Source organism: Typopeltis vanoorti, chromosome 6, assembly GCF_054136105.1.
Source record: "Typopeltis vanoorti isolate ZY-2024b chromosome 6, IOZ_Tvanoo_1.0, whole genome shotgun sequence".
Lineage (NCBI taxonomy): Eukaryota > Metazoa > Arthropoda > Arachnida > Uropygi > Thelyphonidae > Typopeltis > Typopeltis vanoorti.
This window is the reverse complement of record NC_143554.1, coordinates 2,351,427-2,377,899: the sequence shown is the minus strand read 5'-3', so window position 1 is coordinate 2,377,899 and position 26,473 is coordinate 2,351,427. Positions and strand designations below refer to the sequence as shown.

The following is a 26,473-nucleotide window of genomic DNA, read 5'->3' as shown; positions in this document are numbered from 1 at the left end:
ATACTTCAAGGTACTCTATACATACATCATTAGAGTTCAGTAGTTTTTCTTTTCTGAAAGCATACAGCAAATAATAAACTAATTCAGTATTTGTTGCACTAGGTATACCTCAGAAGACAACCTATTTTAGCCATTGCAAAAATGGAATCAATTACTTGCATCCGCTTGGTAAGTCTTGTAATTCTGGATGACCCTCTCGTACTAAATTAATGATATTTACTGCACTTCTTTTGAAATACTACAGTACTGCAGTTTGTCTATTTTCTTATCATTAAATATTAATATAATATGCTATAATTTTAATATAGACATAGTAAAGATGCTTGGAATTAGTTTAGAATTAGTTTCTAATCACAAGGCCTATCACCGAGTATATAGCAAGATTCAAAAGTAATCGGTGGAAAAAGAACATATCAATGTATTTTACACATCAACAAATTTTGCTTGATCTGAACATGTTCCTGTGTGGAACAAAAAATAAAATAAAAAAAAACAAAAAAACTTAAAAATTTAATATTCAAGAAGTAGTAAAAGATTTGAATGTTTTGGCTGATATGAATTATTTGAAAGGTGAGAAATATGCAATGAGAGATGGTATGAAAGAGTTGCTGGTAAAAATGAAAATAAGAGAATGAGGATTGTGAGTCTGCTGCCATGGTATGATAGGAATGAATCGAGTGTTAAGATGGACAATGATTGCACATTGGTCAGTGAGAAGATTGTGCAGAATCAATCGTGTTCAGTTTATAGATAGCTGGAGTCCAATGATGAATTGACTTCTAATGCCCCTGACGAATTGCATTTGAATAATTTTGGAATTAGATGTTTGAAGAAGTGTTGTTCAGTGAGAGGTGGGAAGTGCAAAATCATAGAAACAAGAGTTTTTTTTTGGGGGGGGGTGGAGCATGTAGTCAAGCATATGTTCAACAACCCTGTGACAAACAAGTATGAGTAGAGAATGAACATGCAATGCTGTGAATGCCCAATCCCAACTGTGGACCATAGGGGAGAATTGAAATGTATGTATACAAATATCAGGATCATCAAAAATAAAGGAGAATGGTTATGGCAGTAGTGATTAGACTTTACCGAAGATTATCTGAATGAGTGAATGAATGAATGGGACAGATTGATATAGAAGACTATATAGTGATAGAATGTAAGAGCTATTGTATTTTCAGAGAGTAGAGAGAGGTAAGAGAATGAAAGGAGGAGGATATTACTCATGATATCTGAAGAACTGTTGCCAGCAAAAGTAGAAGTTCAAGAAAATCTCAGACCTGAAGGATATGGTTTGTTAGCAGCTGTCTGAACCACATAGCCATCTGGTGCAAATTATCATCATCATAAGACCCCATGGAGTCAAAGAATCATCTAGAAGGTCCCTTTCTCACACACACACACACACACAGCTCATCATACTTTGCCTTAATCATATTCAAATTCTCTGCAGACACCACATTTTCAGGCAAGGCATTCCAATCATTCACAACTCTCCATCCACAAAAAACCTGCTTCTCACTACCTGCTCATACCATTCTTATATAGCTTCCAGGGATGACGTCTTGTTCCCCCTGATCTCACACCATTTTATGAATAACCTCTTCAATATTGATCCTGTAACAACCCTGTATTATCAACTATACGTCTCTATCTTATAATCCCTTTTCCTCCTATCCACTTGACTCTGCAAATTGCATCTTCTCAACCTTTCTTCATATTCAACATTCCGGAGATCAGAAATTACCTTAGGCAATTGCCTCTGGACCCTTTCCAACATCTCGTCATCCTTTTGAAAATCAGGTGATCAAATGGACTACTGTGCACAGTTGTCCATATGTAGTCTAATCAGGGCTTTATGCAATGCAACAATAATCTACTTATATCTACAAGTCAGTGTCTTCTGCATCATTCCAACAATTCATTGGGTTGTCTTCACAATATTTGCAATTTGTCCTCTAAATTTTAGATCCTTATCCACCATCATCTCAGGGTCTCTTATTACCTCCACCTCCAAGAATATATCCCCACGAAACGTAAATTCTACATCTCATCTTTGTTTCCCAAATTTAAAAACCTTACATTTTGCCAAGTGAATGGTTATCCCCACTGCTTTGCCCATTCACTCTAAATGTTGGAGTCTTCTTGTAAGGCCAGAACATCTGCTCTACTTCTCATAGTTCGTCACAACTTTTCATCATCTGCAAACAGCTGAATATCCCCCCATCTAAAACTTCCACAATATCATTAATATACAGAAATGGCCTCAAAACATATCCCTGAGTGACACCACTAGTGACTTTCCTCTTCTGGGATATTCCTCCTCATACACAACTCGCAGATACTTGTCAGATAGTCAGTCTCTGATACAATTCAGTAATGTAATATCCAACCACCATCTGCTCTATGTTGACTATCAACTTAAGATGAGATAATCTATCAAAAGCCTTTGCAATGTCTAAGTGTACAACTGTGTATCTATCTCCTACATCCATCCAATGCTGATGTCACATTATTGTGATTATTACTATTAACATCTGACCTCCATGGAATCAGAGACTCAACGTGGTAATAAATAAGTAATTACTAAAATATGACCTCCCTTTAGTAAATCAATGCTGTCCATCAAAAGTAATACCACTGTTGTTAACCCAGTTCTGATGGATTCTAGTTCTCAACAGCCTCTGCAACACTTTAACCAGAACACCAACACAAAGATAGACCTATGCCTTGAATCTTGTGTTCTGTAACCTCCCTTATGAAGTAGCACCATCTTGCCTTCCTTCCACTCCTTTGGAACTTAACCCAATGTAAGACTCATAATGAGCAAATATGTCAAGGAGATGTCAACTCCCTGACATATTTCTTCTAAAATATGTGGTGATATTCAAGTCCCACAGCCTTATTAATATCAAGTTTGCTTAATTCGCTAGATACCTCTTCTTCACTCACAGTCAGTCTTTCCTCTTCCTGTGACATTTATAAAGATGAAACACCATTATGAAATGCTCATTAAATATCTCAACTGTATCCTCTGCAACAGTTATTCTAATACCATTTTCTGCAACCAGTCTTCCTTCAATAATCCTTTATTTTATTTTTTATTTTATTTTATTTTTTTTTATGGCTACATGTCGAAAGAACTCCCTGAAAATAATTTTTGGCTTCATTAGCTAAATGCTGCTCATACTTCACTTTTGCTATTACCAACTGAGTCCACCCTCCTTGCCTGGTCTTTGTAATCCTCATGGAATTTGTTATTACCACTTCTCTTATGCTGCCTCCATAATGCCTTTTTTTTCTCATGCTTAATCTCTTTATTCATCCATTTCACATCCCTACCCTATTTAACCTTCTCACCCTTGGAATACATTTGGACATTGCTTCTACTAGATAGTTCTTGAATATCCCCCAAGCTGCATTGTTTTCCAGCTAACTTCTCATTCCATGCTACACCTGCATGCTGTCTCCTGAGTTCTTCATAATCACCTGCCTTGTAGTTCCTCATATACCCTTTTCTCACAGAGATCCTCACACTGCTGGCAACCATCTAGGTAATCACTTCGTTCTCACTCTCACCAAATGGAGGATGATCAAATGAGATGATCGAATTCAAGACAATCAATCCTCATGTGCTCTCTGTTATGTGGTGCCAGAGGTAGTTGTTCTTCGAAAACTCTAGAAACTAATTTTCTTCACTTCCAGTTACTATCTCATCATTCCAGTCTATATTGCCATAATTAAAATTGCCCATAATGATCATCTTTCTTATTTGCTTGGTTAATTTGATTATCTATTTCATGATCACCACCATCCACATTACCAAGGCTATAAGAACATCTGACTGAATATTTAATTCACCTCTGTTTCACACGATACTGTCTCAAAACCACTCGCACTATTTCCCTGTTGCATCTCCACTTTGTATTGACATAATTCTTTTCCTATCATCATTAGCACTCCAATTCCATTTTTTACCCTTTCTATCTTCATGAAGTACATCATACCCTTCCACCATCTCTATTTCTGTCAAGATATCATCCTCATCCAACCATATTTCACTTATTCCAACAATTTTTGGGTGAAGAAACTCAATCAATGCGGTCATTTCATTTGCATGACTTCTTATACTTCTAGCATTTCTATTCAAACAAGACAGCTCATTCCTTGATCTATAACTAGTTTCACTTTTACTGATACCACATATTAGATGTGACTTCTCTATACTTTCTTTGAACTATTTCTTTTTCTCCTTACTCATCCCAGAACCTTTTTCAAATCCAACTGATTTCCCTTGATGCCCAGTCATCCCCCTTCCCTTTTTTGTCTACACATGCATTCACATCCTCTTGAAGCATCAACCTTTATCATGCTGTGTACTCCTGTACCCCTCCGAGTCTCCCCATTTCAAGTTTGTCTTGCCACTTGTTCTCTTATTCTCTAGACTCATGCTATCCACTTCTTCATTCATAAGCACCATTCTAATTTCTCCTTCTTTTCTCTGTCACTCATTCACATCATTTCTTACTTAAACACATTCATTCTCTGCACTCATTACTCTCCCTTCCAGCAGTAGGTTCTCCAAATGACTCATCTAAACCATTGAAATGCAGTCTGCCACTCTTACAGTTTAATTCATCCTTAAAACTCACTCCACACACTCCTTTCTCTTCACACATTTCTACTGACATATCTCCCTTTCCACTAACATGGACTCCCTGGAGGCGACAAATAATAATAATAATAATCATTCACAATCTTTGCTCACCGCCTCAGTTCATCACTCAGTATACAAACCTGGGTAACACACTGATTACCTTTCCTATTACATTATTATTTTTTTATCTTTCTCAGCAACCTTTAAAAGCAAACTTTTTTCTCAGCAATCAATGCAGCTTGGGGGATTTTCAAGAACTGTTTAGTAGATGCAATGTCTAAATGCATTCCAAGGGTGAGAAAGTTAAATAAGGTGGTTGTGGGATGGATGAATAAAGAGATTAAGCATGCAATACAGAGAAAAAGGGCATTGTGGAGGCAGCATAAGAGAAGTGGAAATAACCGATTCCACGAGGTCTACAAAGACCAAGCAAGGAGAGTGGCTTGGTTGGTGAGGGTAGCTAAAGAGAGGTATGACTAGCAGTTGGCTAATGAAGCCAAAAAGAACCCTAAGGAATTCTCGTGATATGTAGCCAGCAAAAGAAAGAATAATTATGGAAGGATGACATTAATCGGAAAAAATGGTATAAAGACAGCTGATGCAGAATGTGTGGTGGAGATACTTAATGAGCATTTCATAAAGATCTTTCAATCTTCTGAATGTGACTTCATGCAGGGATTGAGAGCAGTTGATGATGGGGAGGAGAGCCTCACTGTAGGTGAGCAAGAGGTGTATGGGGAGTTGAGTAAACTAGATGTTAATAAGGCTGTGTGACTTGATAATATATCACCACGTATTCTGAAAGAATGTGCCAGGGAGTTGGCACCTACCTTGACATATTTTTTTAATATGAGTCTTGTACTCGATCAAGTTCCTAAGGAGTGGAAGGAGGGCAAGATTGTGCCACTTCATAAAGGAGGTGATTGAACTCAAGTGTCAAACTGTAGGCCTATCTGTGTGTCAGGTGTTGTGGTTAAGTTGTTGGAGAAGCTTGTAAGAACAGTAATATACTTGGATTTCGCAAAGGCTTTTGATAGAGTACCTCATGATAGGTTGACAGTCAAACTAGAGTAGATGTGGTTGGATATTAGATTGGTGTATTGGATTGGAGACTGGTTATCTGATAGGTATCAACAAGTTGTGTATGGGGAAGCAATATCCAGGAAAAGGAAAGTCACTAGTGGAGTGCCTCAGGGGTCTGTTTTAGGTCCATTACTGTTTAACTTGTATATTAATGATATAGGTGAAGATTTGGATGGAGATATTCAGTTGGTTGTAGATGATGCAAAGTTGGGACGAAGCATGAAGTGTAGTGAAGGTGTTGTGGCCTTACAGGAAGACTTGAATAGCCTGAGTGATTGGGCATGGAAATGAGGATGTGAATTCAATGTTGCAAAATGTAAGGTTTTAAAATTTGGAAAACAAAGATGGGATGCAGAATTTATGCTTGGTGAGAATATATTGTTGGAGGTAGAGGAAATAAGAGATCTGGGGGTAATAGTAGATAAGGATCTAAAATTTAAGGGAAACATTGCCAAAATTGTGAAGAGAACACAAAAGCTTCTGGGAATGATGTGGAGGACACTGACATGTAGAAGTAGGGAGATTCTTGTTCCATTGTATAAGGCTTTGATTAGGCCACACATGGACTATTGTGCCCAGATTTGGTCACCGGGTTTTCAGAAGGATGAAGAGATGTTGGAAAGGGTCCAAAGGAGACTGACTAGGGTAGTTTCCGACCTCTGGAATGTCGCGTATGAGGAAAGATCGAGAAGATGTAATTTGCAGAGTCTGGTGGACAGGAGGAAGAGGGGAGATATGATAGAGACCTACAAGTTGGTAAGGGGTTATTGTAGGATCAATGCTGGAGAAGTTTTTACAGAGAATAGTGGGAGATCAGGGGAGAACCAGAGGTCATCCCTGGAAACTGTATAAAGAGGGTGTGAGTAGGGGAGTGAGAGGCAGGTTTTTTTCATGCAGAGTTGTGAATGATTGGAATGCCTTGCCTGAGAATGTGGTGTCTGCAAAGAGTTTGAATGTGTTTAAAACACAGTATGATGAGCTGTGTGTGTGATAAAAGGTCCTCGCAGATGAGTCTTTGACTTCATGAGGTCTTGGGGTGGTAATAATAATAATAATAATAATAATAATAATAACCTCACTAATTGCCAATCTAATGCTTTCTTTGTTCCCAGTCAAGTCATTTGTCCTTACTGCCACTACCAACTCTTTTGGTCACTTACTCCTCATATCACTCCTCAATCATTCTATTCACTGTACCTCCAGAAAAACAAACTTTGCACATCTTCTTGTTTACCACACCTCTAATAATTGAATGTTGTTACAGCACCACTTGCTGGTCTTTCATTACCTCTTTCACATCGACAATTCATTTCAACTTCATTACTCTTCCAAAGATATCTACAAATCTCTTGTCTCATGTTCACTAACTCAGCTTTGAAATCTTGCTTCATTTTTTCACTCTTCCAGTTTTATCCACAGTCATTCATGTATGTTCACTGTCAATGCTGCTGGCCACCTTACCATTAAAGGTACATGTACCTTTAATTCATTAAAGTTATTACTGTTGGTTTTATACGTGTTAAATTATTAACCTTACCATTAGTCGCACTCTGTTTTTCAACTTTTGCTATATTCGTATTGCTTTCATCATTCTTATTATTATTGATTGCACTTTTGCTTTTTCAGAACTTTTTTTACCAGTTTTTTTGCTGTTTTTTTACATTGTCTCTCTTAGCTATCAGATGAACACTCGTCCTTCTTGTGGCATTCTCACTACTAACACCTTCGGATGCTGATACGTATACCACCCATCCAGTCCTCATTCAGATCACATTTTAAAAACACCCTACTTTTCTGTGCCTTAAATATCCACACGTTATCTACACAATCTAATGAATGCATATAGCACAAATTCGTATAATACATTTCTCAAAACAACTATCAAAATTAAACTCTTGTAAAGGCAAAGCTGCTGCCACCTTCTCTTTGTCGGTTACTGTACTCTGCTGTAAGTGGAACAATTTTATAAACAAAGAGGCCCATACACTACAAACCCTGCATGCACACAACTTCCACTGCAACTCTTATACATAAATGCATACACTTATTTGCAATTAATTAGTAAAAAAAAAACTTATCTGAACCGGGAGCCTTCTTTACACAAACCTTCTGTCAAAACACCGGAAGGTTTTGCCGGAAGAACAACTAAAAATAGAAGCCAATAGAACCACATATTGTTGGTTGATGATATATATATATATATATATATATATATATATATACCTGGCAGTGCACAGAAAGATATGAAAGCCATGAAATAATAGATTAGCACAATGAGTGTGCTGACTAAGCATCATTACCATGAACTTCAACTATGGAAACATAGATTGGAGGGAGGAAAGAACACATAGCAAGATGGAAATGGAATTTATATAGTTATTAAGGAATAGATACCCAAAAGAGCATGTGATGGGAGAAAAACCCGAGGTTTGACAGTGCTGGATCTAATAAGTAACAGCACCACTCTACCATTGATCATCGCAAGCCTCCACATGTTTAGCAACTAGAACAAGATTACATAGTCTTGTTCTCGTTGCTGAACATGAGCTTTTTCACTGACTCGAACACTGTCTGTTACTCCAAAAACTGTTTTTACTGAAGCTTCTAGGTTGTCATACAGCTCTCTTATCAAGAGAATTAAATGTTCAGGTATTCCCATTGATCTCATTATATTCCACAGTCTGTTTGTGATCTACACAGTCAAAAGCTTTCTTATAATCAACAAAACAGATGAATACTTCCTTCTGAAATTCTCTTGTTCTTTCCATAATCCATCTCATGTTTGCTATTTGGTCTCCAGTTCCTCTACCTCTCCTAAAGCCTGTCTGTTCATGTGGTATTTCTCTATTCATACATGGCTCCAACCTATGTTGGATCACTTTCAGCATAACTTTACTTGCATGTGAAATTAAAGTGATAGTTCTATAATTCTCAGAATTTCTGGGATTTAATTTTTTTTGGAATTGCAATGAATACCGCAAAGACACCAGTATATTTTCTTCCAAACCTGTTGACAAATTTCGGTCACTACATTCACTTCATCCCCAGCTGCCTTCAGTAATTCAACTGACACACACCATCAGCTCCAGGAGCTTTTCTTCATTAATCAGATTTATGAAGTAAATTAGCTTAGCAGGCCAAAGAAATCCTAAAGACTTTTCATAATATAGCCAAGGAAAGATTAATTATGGAAGAATGACTTCAAACAGTACCGACAGTAGAAAAGTCACTGAAGCAGAAGAAATAGTTGAGGTGCTAAGTGATTACTTTGCAAGTCTTTATCATCCATGTTTGGATTTACTTTGGCCTGCTTAGCTAATTTTCTCTCATAATCTGATTTGACCTTTCTTACCATACTAGTCACCCTTCTTGCTTTCACTTTGCACCACTAATGAGTATGCTGATCAGTTGTTTGTTTATATTCCCCTCAAAATGCTTTTTTTGCAACTCTTGCTTTATGTCAATACTTATTCACTTAACCCCCGCTTGGTTTATCTTCCTGACCATGGGCATGTTTTCTGATATTGCTTCTCTCAAACAATTCCTGACCACCTCCCATATACTACTGACATTCTTTCCTTGTAACTTCTCAATCTGTGGCAGTTTTAAGATGTTTTGTAAGCATGTTATAATTATTAGCTTTATAGTGCAACATAAATTCTTTCTTAACAGAGAATTCCTCATGCCTAGCAACCTTCTAGAAAATGACTACATGGTCACTTTCCCTGATTGCAGTGAGTGCTTCTACTGTAGTTATCTTCTGATGCTATTGCCAGATCCAAAACTCTCAAACCCATGTTTCCTTCCATCATGTTTTGTTTCAGCTAATTATCACATATTAACTGTATAAATTCCATTTCCACCTTGCCCTGTGTCCTTTTCTCCTTCAAGTCTGTATCTCGATAGTTATTGTCCTCTCCTTCCCATGATAACTTCTTGGTTTGTACTCATTGTGCTAATCTACCAATGCATTATCTTCACTTCTTCTGCTTGATCTCAAGGTCCATAGTAGCAACCAGTAAAATATTTTGTCTTGTTCACTTCTGTTTCACACCAGGTATCCTGAAATGAACCAACTCCCCAGACCTAAAATCCTCTTTAACTTCTAATTTTGTTGGTTGAAGTTCTTTAGCTATCATTAGCTAATCCCTACCCTCTCTCTGCTATTCTCTCTATCCTCCCTGAAAATACAATACCCTTTACATTCTACGCTTGTAAGTATATCATTTACTGTCAAACACTTCTCACAGATGTCTATAATTTTTGGCCAAGTCAAGCAAATCAATGCCAAAAAAAAGTCCTCTTCTTTATTTCTGATACTTATGGCATTCACTTACATGTATTTCAACATCCCCTTGTGTAATGTCATTACCAACCCATTCAGATTTGAAACATGTGAAACAGTATTCAACATTTCACAGTAATTTGTATGTCGAGGTAAGGTTTGGCCATTCCTAAAACTCATTTGTCTCATGGGTGGCTGAACCCATATGCGTGCGCAGCACTCGCGTATGGGTTCAGCCACCTCTTTATATTTCATCTCTTAATATTTCATCATTAATATAACATCTCTTAATATTTCTAGTTTCCCTGATTTTGCACTACCAAACTCTCTCCAAACATCTAACTCCAAGACTATTCAAATGAAGTCTATCAGGCATATACAAATCTTTTCATCCATCAAATTCACTCTATACATCTATAAACTGCACACCATTTCTCTTACCTCTTACACAATCATATCTCTTCATCTTACTTCATTCCTATCATTCTGAGGCAGCTGACTCACAATCTTTACTTTCTCATGCTTCTTTTTCACTTCTCTAAGCAACTCGCTGATATCTTCCCTCATTTCAAATCACTTATGACAACCAAAACAACCAATTCTTTCACTTCTGTGGTCTAACAGCTTAAGCAACTTCCTTGATCTTTGTAGTTGTAGGTTTCTGTTGTTTAGCAGTTCAAAAGAAAGATTCCAGTATTGCGACCACATGTTTATTAAGATAAATAAAGATAAACAAACCCGACAAGTTTCGTATGTCGTTTGACTTACATCTTCAGGGGTTAAAGGTAATAACTAAAAGCTTAAACACAAGAAATGAGAAATTACTCAAAATAATCCAATTCTACACCAAGTCTTGTCAGTATTCATAAAAAATGCCTAAGTCAGACCTCGGACAGAGTGAACGTGAACAACAGAACGTTGTTCATACATTGTACATGAACAACAGCATTGTTCAAACATAGTATTCATTAACATATGTATTGATTCTGCATTCAGATTTTTAATTTGATAAACAGTTAGACTGCCATAACAACATCTGATGGGCTATTTTGAGTAATTTCTCATTTCTTGTGTTTAAACTTTTAGTTACCTTTAACCCCTGAAGATGTAAGTCAAACGACATACGAGACTCATCGGGTTTGTTTATCTTTATTTATCTGAATGAACGTGGTCGCAATATCAGAATCTTTCTTTTGAAATCCTTGATCTTTGCTTGTGGATAACATGTTTTTGTCACTTTCTTTTTAATTAAACCTCTTATCATCAAATCGATGTAGATGTCTAGCTTAGTCAGTATAAACAAAACCCTTTGGTTAGAAAAACCTGGTTTCGATTCCCATCAGTGATGTGAGGAACCTTTATCTAGTCACTTTTGACTAAAGGTGAGTTAGCTGGTCTCATACAAAGGTAGGGTTTTTTCACCCAGAAACTTGGGTTTTTCGTCCCCCAGAACAGGCAAACTGGCCCGTGAACATGCATTTACAAACATAGGATACGCTGGGAGGCATGGGACTGACCACCTTATCCTCGTGATATGTCTGCAGTTAAATGAATAGAAAATCCTCAACACCAGAAGGTAAAAGAAGAAGAAAGGAATAATAATAATAAGAATCATCATAATCAAATCTTGGTACAATATTTTGTCCTTACTGCTAGTTTCTCACACTTTCATACTTTTCTCATTTGCTTCTTCTTTCATTCTCCATCCTGATGTATCATACAACAATCACTTCTGCATTCACTCTAGCTCACATTTTGTCCTGTGAAGGAAGGCTGTACAAGCACACTATTTTACTCCTTACTGTCCTCTTATCATCCACATTGCCGTTAGACACTTCTTTCATGCTCTCACCCATATTTTGCTCACTCCTTCCAAATTCCCTACATGTGTAAGGAGTGATTTGACTATCTTGCCTTTCATTGTACTGTGGATAAGCAGAAAGATTAGGAGAAAGAAGCTTGTTCATATTTGATTTGAAGACTTGTGTATTCCATTCCTTGGGAAACATATAAGATAGAAGAATGTTCTGGCTTGTATCAGTGAAAGGAATGCAGGAAGAGAAAGAGAAATGTATTCTGTGAGTTTGCAAGTGGACTGCGAATGGGGAGGATATTTACTATCTGCTGCACATGTTTTGATGGGTTTACTAGAGGAGGAATTATTGATGTTAGTTCAGGAAAACAGGAACCATGGAAGTATTTGTATAAGATTCAAGCAGAGGAAACTTGAACACATGTGAGAAAGTAAGTAGAGTGAACTGATGAGAGGCAGGTCCTTAATCAGTCTAATTGCCCTTTTCTGAATCAAGTATTTTTAGTGGATGCTTAAGAGTGCTTCCCCAAATGCTAGAAGTGTATACATTGGTTGATTGGACTTGTGATTTGTATAAAGTTGATTTGGTGAGTAACTGCAGTAATGAAAGAGAAATTCTAATTTTTTGAATGCCAGTAAGGCAATAATTGCAATATGTTTATCAAGGAAGAGATTTGATGTCAGGGTACTCCTCAAATATAGACATCTCACCTTAAGCATAGTAGAGGTGTATCTGGAGGGAGTGGCGTTTTGTGTAGTGCAAGGTGATTGGCCATTAACTTGAGTAGGTCATTGATATATCAGAGGAGGAGCATTGATGCCACAGAACAGAGCCTTGTGGGAACCACAGCATTGAAAAGTTAGAAAATTAAGGAACATCCACCATCACTTAGTCACAAAGCTGGCAATTCAGTTGCAAATCAGGGGATAGACCTTTATATTCCCCATGCAATTGTTTGCCTCTATCTTTATATGTCTTCCACAACCTCTTATTCATCTGCAATTCTTGTTTTATTTCTGTAGTCATCCAGTCATCCATTTGATTCAAAATTGCTTTATCTTCTTCTTTGCTCTAGGTATACAATCTGCCACTGCAGCCAACAGTAGTTTTTTTTTCCTGAAATATCATCCATGTCCACTCTGATCTCTCTTCCTTCAAATTCTTTCATTCATTGTATTTCTTCAAGCTGATTTCCAAACTTATGATAATTACTGTCTTATAATTCCACATAAATTCCTTCTGCCTTTGATACTTCTACATGTCTATTCATCCTACAAGTCAGAACTACATGATCACTCTCACCAACTGCAAATAAGTATGACATATCAGTCACAATCAGATCCTCTAATGCTATGACCAAGTCCCAAACTCTTGATCCTCATGTTTCCACTTCATTATATGCTGCCTTAGAGTTGTTCTTCAAGAATCAAATAATTCAGTTCTCTTAGTATTGTATGATGATTCCTTTGTCAAGTTTATACTGCTATAATAGAAGTCCCCACTCCTGTCCCCCCATATGCCCTGTTCCTCTCTTGTTCAGTTCTGTTACATGTTTTGGATATGGGTTGATAATTTAGAGTGAAATGAAGAATAAATGTGCCCATACCAATAAGAGTTAATTCAATGATGCATTCAGTACATTTCTTTGTCAAGCTGAAAACAGTAATCTGATCAAGAAATGAGACACAGAAAGCTCAAAGATTATCGCAGTTGGAATTTTTATATCAGACAAAACATGGGTGAGACCTATGTGCATGTTTTGTGAGAAAATGGAATCAGCTCTACATTGTGGTCTGAATTACCTAGAGGAAAAACAACATTAACAGCGTACTTGAAAGGGTCACCAGTAAGGTGACCCTTTCAAGTACAACTCATATATTTTGATGTGTACACTTTGTGTAAGGTCATTGGTGATAGTGTAAGAATACTTCTTATGGTTCCATCTTCTATCGAAGGTCAGCGACCATCTTGTTGAACAACTACATTCTTGTGTTGATCAGCAGTTGTACGCTGCTCTTTCCTGTCCACGTCTTGATGTTGTCAAACCAAGATATTCTTTTTCCTCTTCTAGCTCCTTTCCCATCAATTCTTCCTACCAAAATGGTTCATAGAAGCTGACATTTGCTGTTTCTCATGATGTGGCCAAGATATGATGTTTTTTGCTTCTTGATTGTTTGTATGAGATCGTTGGCTTTGCCAATGGATTATAAAACATCTTCATTGGTTATTTTTTCTGTCTCTGATATCTTTAGCATTCATTTGTATATAAGAATACTAAGAGTACTAAGACTGTAAGAATACTGAATATCAGAGGAATTAAGTCTTCTGGTTCTGGTAACATTTCTCCACTTGTACTCCATGACTAACACCTTTTTTTATAATCTTGAGTCTATGGACTAGTGATGCTCAATACACAGCCTCTCCTGATCGAGTCAATCCCACCTCTTCATGGTGTGGCCTGTTTCCACCAAAGTGGCTATGGTGATATCAGTGAGCATTTACTTTGTAAAAGGATACCTTTTCTAGTTGGAAGAAATGTCATCTAGACATACTAGGTTGTAGATGTTTTTCATCACCCAGTGAAACACCACCACCTTGCTTGCTAGTGGCTTGAAGTGGCTGTTACTATTTTGGTTCCCAGAACAGGAGGTCTGGTTTCTGTCCTCCCCTCCCAGTCTTCCAACTGGACATGCGAATGATTTTTTTTTCTGCATGCCCATCAAGAACATGACAGATATATTTTGACATCCAGAACTTCCCCTATCTTTGAATGCACAACAGTAAAGCATTTCTGCAGTCTGACCACCATATAATGGGACCAAACCAAATGGTAATGTGTTTATTAGGTTTCCTCATGAGCTTTTAGGCCTGTAGGGTACTATGTAATGGTATATGAGAGGCACTGTCATGACCATGTTATGGCATGGAGATTGAATTCTTATCTTCCACAGTATGTTACCCTGCTTTTTTTCTCTTCACCTTTGAAATATAAACATGACAGTAAACCTACATAAATATAGCCATTGCAATTAAAATAAAAATAAAATCTTCCAAAAAAAACTCCTAAAATTTTTTATATATATAAAAAAAAATCTTGCAAAAATTTTATAAGCAAAACAACTAAAAACCCTATACCATCAATAAAACCCTAAATGCACCATCATTAAACTCTAAATCTCTACCGCAATAAACACATTATGTGTTGGAAATTTTTTCACTTGGTTATACTATAAATTAAAGATAGCAAGAAATTATACTCTTGGTTTAATCCTTTATCCAAGTGTAAGCAAACAAGTTTATGCCTGAACTATTTTCAGGACTGGGGCAACTCGTATATAGAGGCTTATGATTTCACATCACTTGCCTTAGTATTCCATAACACAAATCACATATCCTTACGGGTATGTATAATGCTATGCATTATGGGAAGAGTCACTACACAAATCGGTTTTGACCTTTATTGAGGCCTCATCAGTGGGAGCCAGATCCAGAGGTGATACCAAGGTTGAAGTAATGCAGAAGTCATATCTCCATATGTGCCAAAAGGTGTCACACCTTATTATTAAAATACTCTGGATTAGAGATTGTTGTTGGAAGTTTTTCCACTTGGTTATACTATAAATTAAAGATGCCAAGAAATTATATTCTTGGTTTAATCCTTTATCCAAGTGTAAGCAAAAAAGTTTGCACCTGAACTATTTTCAGGACTGGGGTAACTCGTATATAGAGGCTTATGATTTCACATCACTTGCCTTAGTATCCCATAATATGAAGCACATATCCTTATGGGTATATGTAATGCTATGCATTATGGGAAGAGTCACTACCCAGATCGGTTTCGACCTTTATTGAGGTCTCATCAGTGGCAGCCATTCATTAGCTTCTTTATATGAGTTGCCCCAGTCCTGAAAATAGTTTAGGTGCAAACTTGTCTGCTTACACTTGGATAAAGGATTAAACCAAGAATATAATTGCTTGGTATTATTTTTAATTTACACCTTCTGTGATTCCTTTTGCCTAAGGGTGATACCTGTGCTTATGTGCAAACTGATATTCCTTGCCATATGATGTCTAATCTTGATTCTCTCCTTTTTGACATCCTTTGGCTTATGATTTCCATGTCTCATTATTTATTATTCATCTACTGTCTCTACCATTTTCTCCAATTCTGATAATATTTTGGTCTCTTTGACTTCTTATCCTTAAAGCTTGATTTCCTTCAGTCCAAATTCCCTAACTGTGAAGTCTTCTCCCTTGATTTTGATGTCCACACTCTAACTGGCTTTCTTTCTCCAACTCAGCTGGCTTGGTTGGCTGAGTGTTTAGAGAATCTGCTCTCCAGCCAAGAGGCTGTGGGTTCAAATTGCATCAAGGGCATGGATGTTTATAATTGTCCCACTAACCATTTACCATATGTACTGTTGCAACCTGTGTCCTAGCAAACTTTTGATGTCTTTGAACCATAAAAATTAAATCAAATCAATAATTTCTTCAACTCCACTGACCAAGCTAGAACAGAAGCAAGAGATGTTTGCTGTGAGCATGACCTAAAGCAAACCATTCATCTCTTCCAAAATTTCTGACAATCCTCTCTATTCACCCAACATTCTGGAAATTTCCTTAACCAGTTCTTCTAGGTACACTATTAAAGTGATCACTCCTCACTTTCGTCAGTTTCATCGCTAGTGAAATTATTATTATTATGTGACACCTCCAGGGAGTCCAAAGACTCATCGAGGGAGAGTGTGGCAACAGCATCGAACGATTGAACCCCTTCCAACTACTAACCACACTCAAACTTGCTTAACTTTTTACATGAGCCATTAGTAGCAGAGGCTCTACCAATCGACCAATCTTTGCTGGCTCTCCTCTGAGCTATTCACTACCTCATATACTTTGATGATACAACAATGCCAAGTAGTAAGATCTCTGAATTTGTATGTACTGTTCTCCAGTTCTACATAGTTGTGATCTTGTTGCAAAAGTTATTCATGTGGAATGAAGGCCTACATTTTTCAAAATCCCCATCATATATCTAAGCCATGGTTTTTCAAAAAAAAAAAAAAAAATGTTAATTGAAAAGAAAATAACTTATAACTAGTTTGAGACAAAACCTCCAGCTTCATTCATAAACAACACTGAAACCTGCATTGCTTGCAAATCTATTATTAACAGCCTAAGTCTGATTTTGAAAGGGCTAAACATAGAAAACTTGCCACCTGTGCCAGTGTTAGATTATTATTATTACTACAAGACCTAATGGAGTCAAAGACTCATCTGGGAGATCCTTTTATCACACACAGTGCCTTCAACACATTCAAACTCCTTGCAGACACCACACTCTCAGGCAAGGCATTCCAATCATTTACAACTCTGCACGAAAAAAACCTGCCTCTCAGTCCCCTACTCACACCTTTCTTTTAGTGCTACACGGTGATCAACATTCATTTTTGAAATTATGGATTTTATAACCATGTTAAAATGGTTGTAAAATCCGTGATTTCAAAAATCAATACTCACACCTTCCTTATACAGTTTCCAGGGATGACCTCTGGTTCTCCCCCCGATCTCCCACTATTTTCTGTAAAACTTATCCAGCATTGATTGAACTCAAGCATCAAACTTCTCCAGTTTGATGCTTGAGTTTGATCACCTCCTTTATGAAGTGGCACAATCTTGCCCTCCTTCCACTCCTTAGGGACTTGACTGAGTGAAGACTCATATTTAAAAAAATATGTCAAGACAGGTGTCAACTCCCTGGCACATTCCTTCAGAATACGTGCATCTAGTTTACTCAACTCCCCATACACCTCTTGCTCACTTACAGTCAGTCTCTCCTCCCCATCATCTATTGGTCTCAATCTCTCCATGTAGTCACTTTCACAAGATTGAAAGACTTTTATGAATTGCTCATTAACTACCTCCACCACACATTCTGCAACAGCTGTCTTTATACCATTTTCTCCTATCAGTATCATCCTTCCATAATCATTCTTTCTTTTGCTGGCTACATATCGAAAGAACTCCTTAGGTTCTTTCTGGCTTCATTTCTGGCATCAAAGAGAGGTATGAACAGCTAACTGCTGTTCATACCTCTCTTTAGCTAACCTCACCAACCAAGTCACCTGCCTTGCCTGGTCTTTGTAGTCTTCATGGAATTGGTTATTTTCACTTCTCTTATGCTGCCTCCATAATACCCTTTTTATCTGTATTGCATGCTTAATCTCTTTATTCATCCATTTCACCTACCTTATTTAACCTTCTCACACCCTTGGAATACATTTAGACATTGCATCTACTAGATAGTTTTTGAAAATCCTCTAAGCTGCATTGATCTGTTTTCCAGCTAACTCCTCATTCCATGCTACACCTGCAAGCTGTCTCCTGAGCTCTTCTTAATCACCCCCCCCCCCTCCTTTGTAGTTCCACATATACCCTTTTCTTACAGAGGTCCTCACACTGCTGGCAACCACCCCGGTAATCACCTCATAGTCACTCTCGCCAATTCATGGGTAATTTGACACCTCATTTATCATTACATCCTCTGATGAGATGACTATATCCAAGACCCTCAATCCTCTTGTTCCCTCTGTTACATACTGTCTGAGGTAGTTATCTCTCAAAAACTCAAGAAACTCATTTTCTTTTCTTCCAATTGCTATCTCATCATTACAGTCTATATTGTCATAATTTAAATTGCCCATAATGATCACTCTTTTCTTATTTGCTTGGCTAATTTGATTATACATTTCGTAGTCACTACCATCCGCATTACCAGATCTATAACAACATCCGAGAAAGTATTTGATTCCATTGACCTCTATCGCACACCATACTGCCTCAAAACCACTATCACTATTTCCCTCTTTCATCTCTACTTTGTATGGACATAACTCTTTCTCTATCATCAGTAGCACTCCCTCTCCCTTTTTCCCCCCTTCTATTCTCACGAAACACATCATACCCTTCCATCTCTATTCCTGTCAGGATGTCGTCCTCATCTAAGCATGTCTCACTTATTCCAACAATTTTTGTGTGAACAGACTCAATTAGTGCAACCATTTCATCTTCCTTGTTTCTTATGCTTCTAGCATTTGTATACAAACACAACAGCTCATTCCTGGATCTACAGCTAGTACCACTGATACCACTCATTCGATGTGATCTCTCCATGCTTGACTGGGGCCATTTCCTTTTGTGCTTATTCATTATAGAACCCTCTTCAATTCCAACTGTTTCCTCTTGATCCCAGGTCTTCCCATTCCTTTCCTGTCTGCACATGCTCTCACATCCTCTTGGACATACACCTTTCTCATGCTGTGTACTCCTGTCCAAGTAAAGTATTAATTAAAGTATTAAAGTAATTAAAATATTAATTAATCTTGATGTTAATAAGACTGTGGTACTGGATGAGATATCACCACATATATTGTGGAAAGAAGGAAAAATAGTGTCATTGCATAAGAGTGAATCCAAGTGAATGGTGTCAAACTACAGATTATCAAATGTGACTGGTAGAGATAGAATATAAACTTGAATTGACAAGATCAGATGTTTTTTTAGAGAATAGCATGGATTTATTAAGGAGAGGACTTGTTTCTAGTTAATGAAACAAGACCTGGTTATATTTTAAGGTAGGGTGAAATGTATTGAATAAGGGAAAATGTTTCTCGATTTGGAAAAGGTATTTGAATAGATAACACATGAAAAACTACTGTTGATGTTGAGTAGGATGAGGATGGATAGCTAGTAACTCAGTTATTAGGATTGCCAACCAATAGGTGCTAGAAAGTTGTGTATGTGGTGGTTAGGATGGGGCAATGTTCTTTAAGGGAAAGGCAACTAGCTGATTATCTTCGAGACTACTGTTATTTAATCTGTATACTGAAGATGTTCTTCAAGGTTTGAAGGGAAATATTAATTTGCAGGATGATTATGCTAAATTTGGAAGAGAAATTTTGGGAAGTTTTGATATATTGTTACAAGAAGATTTGAATAATTTGATACTTTGGGCAGAGAAGGTGTAATGAGATATGTAGTATAGCAGGAACTTTTCTCTGGGAAAGACAACTAGGAGGAGCCTATTAGTCTAGAAGTGTTGTATAGGAATCATAAAGTCAGGAGCAAATTACAAAAATTCTAAATGTTACCAAGAAAAGAAAATTGCTGCTATAAATACTGACAAGTAGGCATAGGGAAGTAATAGTTCCCCTGTAGGCCATATTTGGATTTCAGTCACCATTATATATATATATATATATATATATATATATATATATATATATATATATATATATATATACACATATTTAAAAAATATTTAATGACTAACAAACTGATGAGAAAAAGTAAGAAAACTTTAATGATACAACTAGTTTCAGCTTATTATGGCCTTCATCAGGTATCTTTGTAGGTAGAAGAAACAATAATAAAAGACTGAAGATATTAAGAAAACTGAGAAGCACAGGTTAATTGTATTAGATAATTAAAAATAAAAAAACATTGTATTAAAGTTCCGAGATACCATAAGAACAGAAATATAACAATTTTACCAGTGGATAAAGGTATTATTATTATTATTTGACACCTCCAGGGAGTCTAAAGACTCATCGAGGGAGAGTGTGCCAACAGCATCGAACGATCGGTCCACTTCCAACTACTAACTGCGCTCAAGCTTACTTAACTGAGCCATTAGTAGCAGAGGCTCTACCAATTGACCAACCTCTGCTGGCATTAGCCAGCAAAGGTTGGTCAGGTAATGCCACAGTTATCCTCAATTCTGAAGAATATCATAATAAGATGCTTCTACTACTTGAAAGTGACACATATTCCATATTACAGGATGATCCAACACGGGAACTACAAAACCGTACTAACAACTTACTACAAAATACTAGTGAACTTCCTTATGATGTACGTCTCTCTCTACGCTCCCTTCATCCACTTATACCATGCATCTATGGAGTTCCAAAAATACATAAGGAAAACACTCCTCTTCACCCTATTGTCGAGGGTATTGACTCTCCAACCTACAAACTATCAAAATACCTTGCAAAATATCTCAAGTCTTTTTCTAATAAGTCTTCATCGTTCATCAACAACACCTTAGATTTGTATCTAGTATCAAAGATCTTTCCATCAACGAAGATGATATTATAGCCAGTTTAGATATTATTTCATTATTCACAAATGTACCAACTGAAGAAGTATTAATATTATTAAAGGATAAATTATCTAAAAAAATGTTTAGTTTATTAAAGCATTGCGTTCAACCTGGCTGCTTCCGATATCAAGATACAATCTATAAACAGAACCAAGTTCCCCTAGATGGGGAACCATTTATCCCCCATTCTGGCGAATATTTTCCTAGAGGGCATTGAAACAAGAGCTATATCTTCCTCTTCATTTAAACCTAAAGTTTGGAAACATTATGTAGATGACGTTTTTATTATATGGAGTCATGGTGAAAACTCTCTCACGAATTTTCTTCATCATCTAAATAACCAGCATCCAAATATAAAATTCACGGCAGAACTAGAACATGATAACTCCCTTCCTTTCCTGGATATAAAACTCTCATGTTGTTCTGAAAAATTTAGAATATCTATGTGCAGAAAACACACGCATACTAATAGATATCTTCACAGTCTTTCTCATCATTTTCCACCGCAGAAACTCGGAACTATTTCCACTTTAGGACACAGAGCTCGCTCTATTTTAAACGATCCAGATGAGCTCCAAAAAGAAATTAATCACCTCTCACATATTTTTAAACAAAATGGATATTATAAAAGAACAATTAAGAAATTTCTTATAGATCCTCCTAGGCACCACAATACAGAAACTACCAGTTTTAAAGGTAACATCTCAATCCCATACATTAGTTCGGTCTCCCAAAAATTGGCAAAAGTCCTTCAGAAGTACAACATCAGGATGTTATTCACCACTCTTCCAAAAATCAGATATCTTATAAGCCATCCTAAACCTAACCATCGTAATCTAAAATATCCTGGCGTATATAAACTATGGTATGACTGTAATGTTCCTTATTATGGTCAAACTAATCGTGGGAGGTCCTTCCTAAGAACATAAAGTCTGTCAAGACTCATCGAGGGGAGGTCCTCCCCTAAGAAACACAAAGTCTATCATACCACTCTTTAAACTCATTAACCGTTCTCGCTCTTACCACTCCATCAGGCAATGCATTCCATGGTTCAACGACCCTCCATGCAAAGAAACCACTCCTCACCCTCTTGCTCACAGTTTCCTTTCGTAACTTCCAGGGATGACCTCTTGTCATCACTCCCTCCTGCTGTTCAACCAAGTGAAAGAACTCCCCAGTGTCAACCCTGTAACCGCCTCTCAACAGTTTAAAAGTCTCAATCATATCACCTCTTCTATCCACCAACTCTGCAGTCCACATTCCTTCAGCCGGTCCTCATAACCAAAATTGTACAGTCCTGAAACCATCTTTGTCATCCGTCTCTGTACCCTTTCCACAGTTAATTTATCCCCTTCAATAAACCAAAACTAGTTGTATCATTAAAGTTTTCTAACTTATTCTTGGTTTGTTAGTCATTAAATATTTTTTAAATATATAACAATAACCGAGTCAATGCTCATGAATTCATATATATATATATATAGATATATATATAGATATATTCATTTTTAATATAAACTGACTAAAAACCCAAGAATTATAACAAAATGAGATTTATTTGAAAATGCAATATGTTTCGTCATTTTCAAATAAATCTCATTTTGTTATAATTCTCGGGTTTTTAGTCAGTTTATATTAAAAATTAACATATCCCAACCCCAAGTTAATAGTAGTAGTCATATATATATATATATATATATTATGTGTGTGTGTGTGTGTGTGTGTGTGTGTGTGTGAGTGAGTGAGTGAGTGAGTGTGAGACAATATTGGAGTGAGTACAGAGTTGAGTGACTAAGACTATCTTAGAACTTTGTCATGTCAAGTTGATGAATGGAGGTCTATCAAATAGATATAAGTGAAATATTGCATAGAGTAATAAAGGTGAGAGAATGCGTAATCATTCTCTCACCTTTATTCCATAGTCAGAAGTCACAAGTCTTCTGACTATGGAAGCTAGAATAATAGTAATAATAAATTTGGTTACATGTGGATTATTTATCAGGTGAATTTGATAGGGAATTGGTCATCTGTGTGGGTAGGTAAGTGTGATTTTCAGTTCAATCTTTGAAAGTACATAGTTTTGATATTTGGAATTTGTTGCAGTATAATTAGTTGGTGCAGAAAACATGAAGAAGTTGGAAGACCTATCAGTAATGACAGATAAAGACCTGGAATTTATGGGTCATACTGTGAGAAATGTAAAGAGAATTCAAGAGAATCTGGTAATCATGTGGCAGGACATCGATTTATAGAAGCAAAGAGGTTATACCCCTATACTAAGCCTTCATCACTGCATTTGTACTATCATGGACAATTTCACCAGCTTTTCAAGAAAATGAATAGATTTTGAAGAGTCTAGAGAAGAAAATAAGTTAGTGTCAGGTGTTAGAAATGAGGAGAGATTGAGAGAACAACATCTCCACATCCTGTTGGATAGAGGGAAGAAGAAATATATGATTAAGAAATATATATTGATGAAAGGTTTGTATCAGATAAATGAATAGAGATAGAAACACTAGTGCAAAACTAGAGTCTGCCATTAGAAGTTATATAAGGAGAGTGTGAACAAAGGAGTTTGGAGTGTTTTTTGTACAAGTATCCAAGTGAGCAGAATGAACTGCCTCAGAGTGGGATGAGAAAAGAAACGATAAACTAGTTTGAAATATGGTTTGATGAACATTGTATTTGATAGCTATGCCCTTCCATAATAGATCTTTTGGCTGTATAGAAATCTTATCATAATCATTAAATGACTTAATCATTATTGAATTAAATTAAGTGGTCTCCTGGTGCAAGGCCAAAATAATAATAATAATAAAATTTTTTTTTATGATTGAATGATTTACTTATTTATTTATTTGTCATTTTAGATTTAAAAGTCGACCTGTGGATGCTATCAGATTACTTGGATATTTCAACGAACGATGGCATGTGTGTTGGTTGCTTCATAATCACCATGAAAATAACACAGTATAGGAAACACCAGTGTATCTCTGTATTAATGAAAAGCTCTATAACTTTTAATGTAGGAACATATAGTACCGTTATAAAAGCTCTACTGACAATGGATTTTCAGTTAATTCACCAAAGTCAACACGATTACAGTGAGGTAAAGTACCATTGAATGTTTGAAATTTAATTGCTAAGAGTTTTTACACATTAGAATCGTGCAGTGTACATTCATATAAAGCAAAATTATTGCTACTCACAATCTCTGTGCCATTTTATCACACGCATTTGCTGTCTCTGACTCTCTATTTGTCACAAACTATTCTGAACTGTTTTTTATTTATTTATTTATTTTCTTTAAATGTTTATTTTCTCCAGTTCATATTTTATGATTATGTAATCTTCCCCCACCATTTTCATACCAATTAAATATATCAAGCAGGTAGAGATGATGAGATATTTTCCATCACAATGATCCTATATAAATTGATCATGTGCCTACCAGAATAACAGATATCCTGATCACTCTCCAAACACTCTGGATCTCTTCCTCACTTGTGCATCTTCAGTGTTTGCCTGGCATCATGAGAATGCCAATTGGGATGATCTTCATGCCATCTCTGTGTTGTTCCTCGTTTTACCTCATTTCATTTGTAGGAATATTGTTTTCAGATCTAAAAACATTTGCACAGAGCTCATCACAGAAACAAGCTATATAATATTATGTAATAACATGCATTATTATTATATGACACTTCCTGGGAGTCCAAAGACTCATTGAGGGAGGGCACCTACTCTACAACTCTCCACCACTCAATCCACCAACTACTACTACTTTTATCATCTGCACCAATGCCATCTATTGCCGACCACCACTAGTATTTTCACAGATAAGCACAAACATCCATGCCCAGTGGGATTCGAACCCACAGCCTTTTGGCTGGAGAGCAGATATGCTAACCACTTGGCCAACCAGGCTGGCAATGCATGAGGGTACTTTACTCTACACAGCCCACTGTCTTACTCCTTCATCTACACACAATTCTATTACCACCATTTACATAATTTACATCTTGTCATGACAAGAATCAGACCTGGATCTCTTTTAAGTTAAAAGGTGTAATGCCATTATTATTCCAAATGCACTGTGGAGATTACATATTCTTGTCCATTATCCAAACCTTTTTCAAAGACCACCATTGCACTTGACTTTCACTTAAATCTCCATATTCCTTTTCTGTTTATACTAAAGCACAGTACTATCAAATAGTACTGTGATACTTTGATAGTACTGTGCTTTATACTAAAGCACAGTACTATCAAAGTATCAATGCACTTAAAACTAGTTTTGAAACAGCTAAAAACAGGAAACTTGTATCTTGTCCAAATGGCAGTCAAACTTTCTGCTTTCTTGTCTGACAAGAAATCTGAAAACTGAAAGGTTAGACAATAATTATTTCTCATAATATTGTCTAACCACACATCATTCTAAACATGCTTCTTTTATTACCAGAAAGAGATCAGAAGATTGTTATGCAATTTTGATAACTAAACCTGTTCCTAATAGCATTTCCCAAGTTAACAGGATTTGTTATTCAGAGATCAATTTTATCTTATGATGCCTTTTTGTTTTCTCTTATTCCACTGATATCTATCTATCTTACAGCCTAGAAATTAGCCCATATGCAATAGATTTCTAAGAAGAGAATCAAATAATCTTTACTCAAAACTGCCATCCAATCTCTCTGACTTCAGCTTGGTCTAATGTAATTGAGAAAACCATTAACATTAATTTTCTACACTAACTTGAAGCTTCTCAACTGATAAACATTTGCCAGTATGAATTCCATCATGTTTAGTCTACAGTGAATCTTCTGCTTTTATCAACCACCTTTGGACATATGCCATGAGAAAATTTGGAGAATCTCAAATAACTGCTCTGACATCTCTAAGACATGTGACTGGATTTCACATGAAGACCTATTGAATAGGATCATTTCATATGTTCTGTCTTCAGAATACTGCAACTGGGTTACCAGCTTTGTAACCAAGAGGAAAAACATTAAACTCTCACTTATCTAGGTTATTTTAATTATATGGCAGTACACCATTTACTACTGATATGTGGAAAATATGCAAGAATGTATGTGGAAGTTATCTCGGATCCAGTTCCTACCAATGAGACTAATAAAGGGTTGTCTTTTGGATCTAGCTACAGTCTTGGAATTTCAGCAAGATAATTACTTAGTTTTTCTTTTGCATTCTTAATTTTTATATTTAAATTTGCATTCTTAATTATTTATGAGTTGTCCTAGCCGGACCTTATAGGAGACATGTCTTTCTTTTGTATTCTTAATTTTTATATTTAAATTGAAATTTACTAAAATAAAGAGCCAAAAGGCTTCACTTTAGCGATGTAAAATTTATAAAAATCAAGTGGATATTAAATGCAGCATTATTTCAAAGCCAAATACAGAAACTATAAAAGTTTTGTATGAAATTTGACCAGCGAGCTTACGGGA

General features: G+C 36.4%; 1 protein-coding gene across 1 annotated transcript in view; it reads left to right on the top strand.

Moving 5' to 3' along the window:
- The window catches only part of LOC150105247 (ciliogenesis-associated TTC17-interacting protein-like), a 182,396-nt gene that overhangs the window by 60,695 nt on the left and 95,228 nt on the right, over positions 1–26,473 (top strand). The window contains exons 3-4 of the mRNA XM_090393914.1: positions 103–168; positions 23,873–24,111. Coding sequence (XP_090250040.1) covers positions 103–168; positions 23,873–24,111 — 305 coding nt within the window. The remainder of the gene's footprint in view (positions 1–102; positions 169–23,872; positions 24,112–26,473) is intronic.